Source organism: Schistocerca nitens, unplaced genomic scaffold, assembly GCF_023898315.1.
Source record: "Schistocerca nitens isolate TAMUIC-IGC-003100 unplaced genomic scaffold, iqSchNite1.1 HiC_scaffold_376, whole genome shotgun sequence".
Taxonomy (NCBI): Eukaryota; Metazoa; Arthropoda; class Insecta; order Orthoptera; family Acrididae; genus Schistocerca; species Schistocerca nitens.
This window is the reverse complement of record NW_026045910.1, coordinates 6,103,228-6,114,082: the sequence shown is the minus strand read 5'-3', so window position 1 is coordinate 6,114,082 and position 10,855 is coordinate 6,103,228. Positions and strand designations below refer to the sequence as shown.

The 10,855-nt window shown below is 39.1% G+C and overlaps 1 protein-coding gene across 1 annotated transcript; it reads right to left on the bottom strand.

Moving 5' to 3' along the window:
* Positions 1-614: 614 nt before the first annotated feature.
* LOC126229612 (acyl-coenzyme A diphosphatase FITM2-like) lies at positions 615-5,193 on the bottom strand. Its single transcript, XM_049942354.1, has one exon. It carries the CDS (start codon positions 5,130-5,132, stop codon positions 4,002-4,004), a length of 1,131 nt encoding a protein of 376 aa, XP_049798311.1. The 5' UTR covers positions 5,133-5,193; the 3' UTR covers positions 615-4,001.
* Between the last annotated feature and the right edge of the window lie 5,662 nt (positions 5,194-10,855).

Below are 10,855 nucleotides of genomic sequence, written 5' to 3'. Positions count from 1 at the left end.
TGATGAAGCTGGGTAAGTTTTTGCGTAAAGTCAGCTACAGTGTGATAAGACAGACAATGGCGACAACTTGTAAATAAAACAACTGGTCATACAGGACGTGCACAAGGATCGTTCTCCGTAAGGAGGAAATCTATCCCAGAAAGCTGGAACAAATTGCCAAGCTCTCATCTTGGTACTTTAAATCATCATCAATTTACATATGACAAACTTAATGCTATCGAGTTACTTTGAAGAATCTCCCTCAGCATTGTTAACAAGCAACGCAGGTATCACTCTTTATTTGTCGATAGATTTTTCCCACAACTGTTTCTTATTCTCATTTGATTTGGCTACTTTGTGTCAAGTCTGAGTCCGAAACTTCAGTTAACAGTGATTCAGAAAATTTACCCATTCTTCACACATACAGATGTATGTTTGCAGCACTAGTCCACACATTCTTTTTTGAAGTCTCAAAGGGAAACATAATAGTTTCTTTCTATCTCAAAACCAATTCTGTTTGTTTGGATACAAAGCTTTGAAAATGTAGTGTGAGTTCAGATGTGTGTGCTCTGTGGGAGAAGAGCAGTGTTCATATTCAGTTTAGGCAAATATAAACAAATGGACACAAATTATAGATGTAATGTACACAGTTAATATAGAAAAGTATATATTTTAACAATCCTTAAAATACATATTTGTTAAGAAAAACACATCACAGATATACATTTTATGTATTTCACATTTTGCTATTTGTTTCCGGGCTTCTATCTGGGCAACATTACCACTGGTACGAAGTTTAATAATTTGTACTGCCTTAATAAAATGTTCACAGCCTTCACATAATGGAATAAAACAAATTTCAAATTGAGATAGAGAGCCTACAGTACACAAAATTTTGCTTTATTTCATAAATATACTGTGAGAAAATTTAAAACTTTTAGTTCAGCTGCCTGGCAAAAACACACATTTCATCTGAATTCTCTAACTTCATCTTACCACCACAGCATTTTTCAAACATACATTAAAAATGGAAAACCAAAGTCAGATTCACAGGTAAAATAAACAGAAATACGTTCAATAGAAATAAATAAATAAAAAAATAAATTGAAGACATTGGCCAAAGTTCACCTGCAATTCTGAGAGACATTTAGCCTAATACAATTTTTCAACAGCATATTGGCTGGAAAAGGATTTGAACATCCCTCAAAAACAAAATACATAAGAGCACAAAAAGTTTCTCTGGCTCTCACTCTCAGACATTTTCAAATTCCCACTGATACTGTAATCTGAATTACTGTTAAAATATTACATGTAAATGGCAAAAACTCCAATATTGCATCGTTTAAAGGAATAAATGGGTATTTCATAACAATAAGATAATAGTAACACCAATCTTGCAGTAAACCTAAGTCTTTGCATACAACTGAGTTAATTTATTCATCCCCCTCCCATTAAGTAAACATTATGTAGAAAACAATGAAGACAGATTTGAATGTTACGAAAACTGAAGAGTGTACATACAAAGGGGAAACTACACTCAGGCTGAAGTATTTGGCCAACTATCTAATATTCTTTCTAAGTTATAACAAGCCAAAATAATTTTCAAAAGTAAGGTCTGTCAACATACATATGCAAACACAGAATTTATGAATCATTAGAGAAAACATTTATGGAAAGTACACAATTCAGATTACGATAAGGATAGCTATGAGAAAAATGAAGTGTGGCTACAGTTCCCACATACCACGTAAGGCCTATCAGTACTGGATGCAAACTGTGACCTGTAGCATAATGACGTGGTGCATGACATATGTGCAGACAGAAATAAAACACTACAGTGACCTTTTTTCTTTCAATATTACCTTTTGGAATGTAGGTTCTGGTGTCATGGCTTCTCTCACACTGCCCTTACATCTCAGTTAAATTGTAAAACTTAAGTGGAAGTTGAAAAGCCAACAAACGGGGTCCTATGAGATAGACTACAATTCATCTTATACTGAGTATTCTACACATTGGATTTTGATGATGATATGGATCAACACGGACAGATCATATCAGGCAACTTCAGCATTTCAAAGATACCAAATGCGAGGGTCATTTACGTCAATGCAAATATGACTTTGAACACTTGAAAATACAGTTCAGACAGCTTAAAATTATCTCGTTTTCCCTGAAGGACTGTACACGAGTAGGTATCAGATAACACAAATCTTAAAAGCACACATTACCAAAATTTTTATAAAAAGGATTTGTCATTAAAAGTTAACTCTGAGGCACATATCCATCAAATACAAACTGCTGTCTATTCATGCTACTGGCATATGTGGTCCCCACAGAATTGACCCCATTTCCAGTTAGAGATTATTATGCTGTCATAATGCAAAATTTGTGTCAGTGGCTATATTCCAATTAAACTTAAATTTTGGGACTGACGGATTGCAGTTGTGGAGAGCAGTGTTGGTTGTGCGCAGCCAATCGTGCTTCACAAGGCAATATATGAAAACTGCATTACAGGCAACACAGCAAGCACTAGGCACTCAACTACTATTGGATGGCAGATGGCCACTACTACTTGACTCGCTGGAATGTCGAACACAAAATAATTTTAATTAGAATACAACAATGCTGCCAGTCTTCTTTAAAATCAGGACAAATCTAATGAACCTTTTGGACTCAAGGAGAATTGCAACAGACATACTGTGAATATTCTACAAAGGAAGGAAACTGGTGCCTGTGAGAGGCTGTTTAGACTGAAGTGTTCTACACCAGACAATCACAGAACTCATCTTACCATATGTAAAATTTAACCAGAAAGTCAGATTGTTTGAGAGGCAGTGCAATTTCAATATATAAAGAAATGGGAGCAATTTGCTGCTGTTTCATCACCTATCAAAGAACACCATTGCAACAGAACTCCTAAGGTAAGAAATGAATACACCAATGACAACACAAATTCTTTGTGTCAAACAGTCAACAACTGAAAAAGAGATATTTGCGCTCTTACTTGCAAATAAATAAAACAAAACAATCATGACAAAGTAATTCTTACTTTCAGTGGGAAACATCTTTAAAAAGCCATCTCACATTTCAACAATTATAAATAACATTCCATTCCAAAAATTGGTTTCCTGCATAAAAAATTAGGTGCCTTAAAGACAGACCATAAGAATAGTAATCTCAAAAGAAGTATTTATGTTATTTCCCTTCTGGTTACAGCTTCTACAGTAAAATTCTGGAAAAAATGTCATAGATTTTACAAAACACACATGATCATCCTGGTAAATAAACTAACACGGTACAAGTTTTGTACATGAGTACCATTCAGTATCAAAACTGAACTGATTGCTCCTCAGTGACTGTCACATTATAAAATTCAGTTACACATTACTATTAGACTACATTTCCAAAAACTTCAGTGAAAACAGAGAGCTCTGAGAAAAAGGCTTCCAAAACACAGAGATATAGAGTAACATGTCACTCACTGGTTGCTTCTGTTGTATACCAAACAGAAACATTACATACAGGTAACAGAAGGATATTAAAAATTTGAAGGACAGATACTTTAACAAGGAAATACCACTTCTTAAATGAAATGTATGGCATCTTATGCTGAGAATTACCACTGATAGGTTATACACTCTACCAATAAAAAAAATTATTAATGAATATTGCTTATAAATACTGTATAAACAAATATTTACCACAGGTCATCTTGAATCTTAATTAGCAGCCTCATAAACGTATCTGAATATCTATTTCATACAGGACTTCTAACAGAACAGTGAAGCAGTAATTGCATTGAAAATGAGGTATCACATTGAAAATTAGTCACTCTGAAACAAGTGTGCATTTCAGTTTTTTACAAATGTCCTAAATTTAATGCCTGCTTCATTGAAATAATCAATGATCATCAAATTTTTACTTCTCCAGAGCTCTCCCTCCGATGCTAACAAGTAAGTTAGAAAAGTTGTGCAGGTAACTAACTGTTCAGCAGGTCATTCAGGAGTGGACACCTACATATGTCAGAGCTGAGTTTTCACAGATGAAGACTGATCTTCATTTTGTTGACTTTCTTCCTCTACATTTCTTGCTGCATATAAAGGCATCCCCATAAACCGGGGTATATCATTTTTCACATTTGTTGTTGATGATCTTTTGTTTAATGGAACACTTCTGTTTACATTTAAATCTCTGTATTTAAACAGTCCTTCACCAGGTAAGTTGCGCATTAAAGTATATAAATACCTATAGGTCACAAACCACATAAGAATTGCTATAGCACCGCTGATGAACTTTTCAATCATTATATGATAATAAAGAATTGTGCTCACTAACATAACATCCCACAAGACACTTAAGGTAGTCATTCCAATAAATAAGGAACGTATATAGGGCGTAAATTTTTGGTATGACTCTTTCAAACGCAGGAACTCAACTTCTGTCAACAATCTTAATGGGCTATTGCTGACAGACGCATCACTGTTGCTTCTTGCATGTTCTTCATTCCGAATCAAGTCGCGTATTCCTTCCCATCCGATTATAGCTCTCGCTTCTTCAATCAACACGAGATTGCTATAAATCAATATAAATGCATGCCCTGATAAATCAAACCCATACCAACTTCCACCAGCTCCCAGGCATACTGATTTCGAGCTGTGTTTCTTTGGATTGCACCTTCCATAATTTGATTCTATGTAACTGAAAGTATTAACCCAGAAAAACCAACAGCACGTGGATATACCAAGTCTCATTAAGTGTTTCAGGACAAGCTCTCGCTTACCACAGCAATAAGTGTAACTTGTCAAAATGAGAAATGGAAATGCTACGAGGAGCGTCCATCCCCAACCGAGTTTCACGAAATAAACATTAAACACATTCGCAGAACTCGAAAAGTATGAGCGTGGAAAAGGTAATATATCTGCTATGAGTGAAAGGAGAAATAAACAACCACCATACACAGCCACCTTAATGCTTGTATCAACAAACAAAGTCTTCCTGCAAACATGAAGCACCATCATCAGTAGGACGTTGCATATCGACGACGGCTCTGGTAGAGGCTTCCTTCCCCTCGCTTCGAAGGAATAACTTTCCTGAGGCCTGAAGTTAAGTCTCGACCCTGCATTTTGGTGCAACGGGCGCCTTCTCGTTGCCATGATCGAATATTACACATCTACATGATACTGCATTCTGCAATGTTATAAGTACAACCAAAGATATTTTCCAAACATTACTTCGTGCAAAGCAAAGATGTTAAATTTCCCTCTTCGTTCAAAGTTATTATATCACAGATAGACTCTTCCGGGTTCAATTAAATTCGACTCACGGTCGAAAAAAGTACCCAACAGTAGACGACTACTTACAGCCTCGAGACTCTTCCATCTGATGTACAAGATGTATAAGGCGCGCGAAATACCACCAGACTTCAAAACGAATGTAATAATTCCAATTCCAAAGAAAGCAAACGCTGACAGGTGTGAATATTACCAAATTATCAGATAAATGAGTCATGGTTGCCAAATACTAACACGAGTTCCTTACAGAAAAATGGAAAAATTGGTAGAAGGAGACCTCAGGGAAGATCAGTTTGGATTGCGGATGTATGCAGGAACACAGGAGGCAATACTGAGCCTACGACTTCTCTTAGAACATAGGTTAAGGGAAGACAAACCTATGTTTACAGCATTTGCAGACTTAGAGAAAGCTTTTGACAATATTGGCTTGAATTCTCTGAAATTCTGAAGGTAGCAGCAGTAAAAATACAGGTATCGAAAGACAATTAGCAGCTTGTACAGAAACCGGAAGACAGCTGCAAGAGCCAATGGACAGGAAAGGTAAGTAGTTGTTGAGAAGGGAGTGAGACAGGACTGTAGCCTATCCCCAATGTTATTCAATCTGTACCCTGAACTGCCGTTCTAAGGATCAGAGTGTGGCATGTCAGATTCCTTAATCAGACAGGTAGGTTAGAAAATTTTGAAAGGGAAATGGATAGGTTAAAGTTGGATATAGTGGGAATTAGTGAAGTTTATTGCAGGAGGAGCAAGACTTCAGGTCAGGTGAATACAGGGTTATAAATACAAGCTCAAATAGGTGTTATGCAGGAGTAGGTTTAATAATGAATTTAAAAAATAGGAATATAGATAAGCTACTATGAATAGCACAGTGAATGCATTATTGCAGCCAAGATAGACACAAAGCCCACACCCACTGCAGTAGTACAAATTTAAATGCCAACTAGCACCACAAATGATGAAGAAATTGAAGAAATGAATGATGAGGTAAAAGAAATTATTCGAATAGTTAAAGGGAAATGAAAATTTAATGGTCATGGGGGACTGGGATTCGACAGTAGGAATGGAAGAGAAGCAAAAATAGTAGGTGAATGTGGACAGGGGAAAAGGAGTGAAAGAGCAAAGCATCTCGTAGAATTTTCCACAGAGCATAATTTAATCATAGCTAACACTTGGTTTAAGAATCATTTAAGGAGATTCTTAATGACAAAAATGTGGAAGATATCGCAACATATGGAAAACGGAAGAGTTTGCTGCGTTGTGGAGCGTTTTAATCTCATCTTCCACAGTGATGGGGTAGCAGATGTCTCAGTGTTCCATTTTGAAGGGATCAAGAGCACTGATTCTTCATATTATAGTGATGTAAGCAATCGTTATTTCCGTGCTGGCCATCCCTGGAAGCTTGCACCATGGTCGTTTATCCTCTATTTCAAGAGATTAAATTCTGGACTTTATTGAAACTGATACACAACTTCAACACTGATTCCAATGCTACAGACTGAGTACGTCATAGCACGCAAGACGGCTTTCCCATGGAGTATGATTGTGCCTCTGATTATTTCGTGAATTTTCAGAGCCGATAATCGCAGGAAATCTGCAGAGCCACACAGAAATTATTTCAAGTTCTAACTTCGACGACAAGAGTCATACAGAGTATAACTATGAACTGTAACTTCTAATAATTTTGTTTTATAGTCTTAAGCATTCAAAATAGAAACAAAATTTCTACCTCGAAAAGTGGGAGATGGTTGTGTAAAAAATATTGGGGAAGCAACTTCTCACGCCTAAAAAGTTTCATTCAAGTAACTACATATTATTCAGTTATAATAATTTAATTTCAGTTTCAGAGGGGGACGGAAGATAAATGCGTCCCGGGAGAGTCCACGCAATTGCGATAAACACTGTGTTCGGGTGGCGCATAGGTTAATGCAGCTGTCTACCAAGCAGAAGATCGCGGGTTCGAATCCCAGTCCCGCACATATTTTCACACGTCGCCGCTGATACCACATAAAGTCCCAAAGCAGCAGACATCCCCTCTCCTCCTCCAATTTACATTAAAAGCAGTGTTTTAATGGTATAAAATCGCTGCTTTCTGTTCAATGAAGTGGGTTAAGAACAAATATTAAATGTATGTAACACATCTTAGCGCAGTTGGGCCGTATTAAGGAATATTGTGTTCTGGAACTGCGAGAGGATGGTGGGGGAGCGCGTAGAGTACATAAGCGCAAGAGAAGGTAGGTCGCTGGGTTGTGATCACACACTTAACTCCAGAATGAGATTTTCACTCTGCAGCGGAGTGTGCGCTGATATGAAACTTTCTGGCAGATTAAAACAGTGTGCTGGACCGAGACTCGAACACGGGACCTTTGGCTTTAGCGGGCAAGTGCTCTACCAACTGAGCTGCCCAAGCACGACTCGCGCGCCGTCCTCGCAGCTTTACTCCTACCAAAGGTAGGAGACGAGGTACTGGATGAAGTAAAGCTGTGAGGACGGGGCATGAGTCGTGCTTGGGTAGCTTAGTTGGTAGAGCACTTGCCCGTGAAAGGCAAAGGTCCCGAGTTCGAGTCTCGGTCTGGCACACATTTTTAATCTGCCAGAAAGTTTCATATCAGCGCAAACTCCGCTCCAGAGTGAAAATCTCATTCTGGAAACATCCCCCAGGCTGTGGCTAAGCCATGTCTACGCAATATCCTTTCTTTCAGGAGTGCTATTTCTGCATGGTTCGCAGAAGAGCTTCTGTGGAGTTTGGAAGGTAGGAGACGAGGTGCTGGCAGAAGTAAAGCTGTGAGGACGGGGCGTGAGTCGTGCTTGGGTAGCTCAGTTGGTAGAGCACATGCCAGCAAAAGGCAAAGGTCCCGAGTTCGAGTCTCGGTCCGGCACACAGTTTTAATCTGCCAGGAAGTTTCACACACTTCCCTCCCTGATGGATCTACCAACTGAAGAGCGAGCAGGATCATTCCTACTCCGTCTACAAAACTACGTCACAGGGTGTTTCACAAAGTAATACCGATCCTGCCTGGGGGCTGTCAGCTTTCTAGAAAGTGTATTAACGCTTCATGACATACAGATATGAGTTATTCCTAATAATACTAATGCAAGATATGCATATGGACAGAAAATAAGTAAAACTGCGCACACAGTACTACACTGCAGGAGGCGAAATTGTTTCTTAATCATCCTATGCGGCAGCTGAAGCGTTTTTTCAGGAAAGACAAATTTCTCTATCACTAGTGCACCTCGATTTTGATTTTACAGGCAGGCCATACCTACCCAGCATTCCCTGTGTTGGGGGATGGGATTAAATTGCCAAATGTGGCACCTTGCTGCTGCCTAATGTTGGTGCCGTATTGTAATGCCGTGCTATTGTGGGTTTGTTTCTCGGTAGTAAATTAATGACAGACCTGAAAGTGGATGAACTTCTCTCACTATTGATTGTGCTACTGGTAGGCTGTGTAGATTCTTCCATTCGGAAATTGCTAGCACTTATAGAGTGGGTTGCACTGAGGGAAGCCACTTACCACACATCCACTGCACATCTTCCAAGATGGATGTGAATACATCTGCATCTACATACATAATCCGCAATCCACCATACAGTGCGTGGTGGAGGGTACTTCGTACCACAACTAGCATCTTCTCTCCCTGTTCCACTCCCAAACAGAACGAGGGAAAAATGACTGCCTATATGCCTCTGTACGAGCCCTAATCTCTCTTATCTTATCTTTGTGATCTTTCCGCGAAATGTAAGTTGGCGGCAGTAAAATTGTGCTGCAGTCAGCCTCAAATGCAGGTTCTCTGAATTTCCTCAGTAGCGATTCACGAAAAGAACGCCTCCTTTCCTCTAGAGACTCCCACCCGTGTTCCTGAAGCATTTCCGTAACACTCGTGTGATGATCAAACCTACCAGTAACAAATCTAGCAGCCCGCCTCTGAATTGCTTCTATGTCCTCCCTCAATCCGACCTGACAGGGATCCCAAACTCGCGAGGAATACTCAAGAATAGGTCGTATTAGTGTTTTATAAGCGGTCTCCTTTACAGATGAACCACATCTTCCCAAAATTCTACCAATGAACCGAAGACGACTATCCGCCTTCCCCACAACTGCCATTACATGCTTGTCCCACTTCATATCGCTCTGCAATGTTACGCCCAAATATTTAATCGACGTGACTGCGTCAAGTGCTGCACTACTAGTGGAGTATTCAAACATTACGCGATTCTTTTTCCTATTCATCTGCATTAATTTACATTATCTATATTTAGAGTTAGCTGCCATTCTTTACACCAATCACAAATCCTGTCCAAGTCATCTTGTATCCTCCTACAGTCACTCAACGACGACACCTTCCCGTTCACCACAGCATCATCAGCAAACAGCCGCACATTGCTATCCACCCTATCCAAAAGATCATTTATGTAGATAGAAAACAACAGCGGACCTACCACACTTCCCTGGGGCACTCCAGATGATAACCTCACCTCAGATGAACGCTCACCATCGAGGACAACGTACTGGTTTCTATTTCTTAAGAAGTCAAGATGTCTGAAGAATGGGATATATCATATTCAGGTGTAGAACAGTAATCTGCAGTAAGGCACTGATTGACTTATGTTTAAATAATTGAAGTTCCATAACACCTACGAGACTTACATAGGTTACAGAGGGAGACAATAGGCCTCTTCAGATACATTTTGTACCCCATATTCTGTGAAAAGTATTACAGCCAGTGATAGCGGAGACAATGAAATCAACGTTGTCAATCGTATAATGACAGAATTTTACATTTTGGACAGGCTCTTCAGTGTGGCAGGCAGTAAAATCTCCAACTATTGAACATTTTGAACATAGCAGCTCTTTTAAAGTGTTCAAATAAGTACTCATTTAATAAAATAGAAATAACTGCAACGCATAAGAAGAAAGTGAAGCAATTCAGTGAAGTCATTTCGTCGACCCACTTAAAGAGAACAAGACAGGAAATGCTGTGCAGGTGTAGTTTGTCTGCAAAATGAAAAACGGGCAGTGCTAGAAGTTGCTTTTTCCAAAAAAAAAAAAAAAAAAAAAAAAAGTCGCGCCAATCCTACGGCGTCAACAGGGATCAATATTCCCCTCTGGCAGTGCAAAACAGTTCTTATTTATTTGTAATTTCTGCTACCACTTTTATGCTGTAGAACAGTATGCACAGATTTACGTATTTTTTGTCCATAAGCGTTAGTATTCTAAGTAATTCATATCTGTATTCCATGCAGTGTTAACGCACTTTATGGCAAATAAAGATTCCCCAGGCATGTCCGCATACTGCGTTGCCAGTGATTTTAATGTGTGGTGTGTAGGGTCGGTGTAAGTTTGTCGAACATCCTGTAGTTGTTTCTCATAACGTAGATGGATGGATAGAGTGGAGAAGCAGTTGCTCGCTCTTCAGATTGCAGATCTGTTAAGGAGGGAAGTGTATGACCACAACCCAGCGACATATCTTCCCTTCTTCCCTCGTGCTTCTAACCTCCTACACCGCCCATTCCACCCTTTTACACCCCAAGAACATAATTTATCCCTTAATACGGCTCTACTGCATTTAGGCGTGGTGTACAA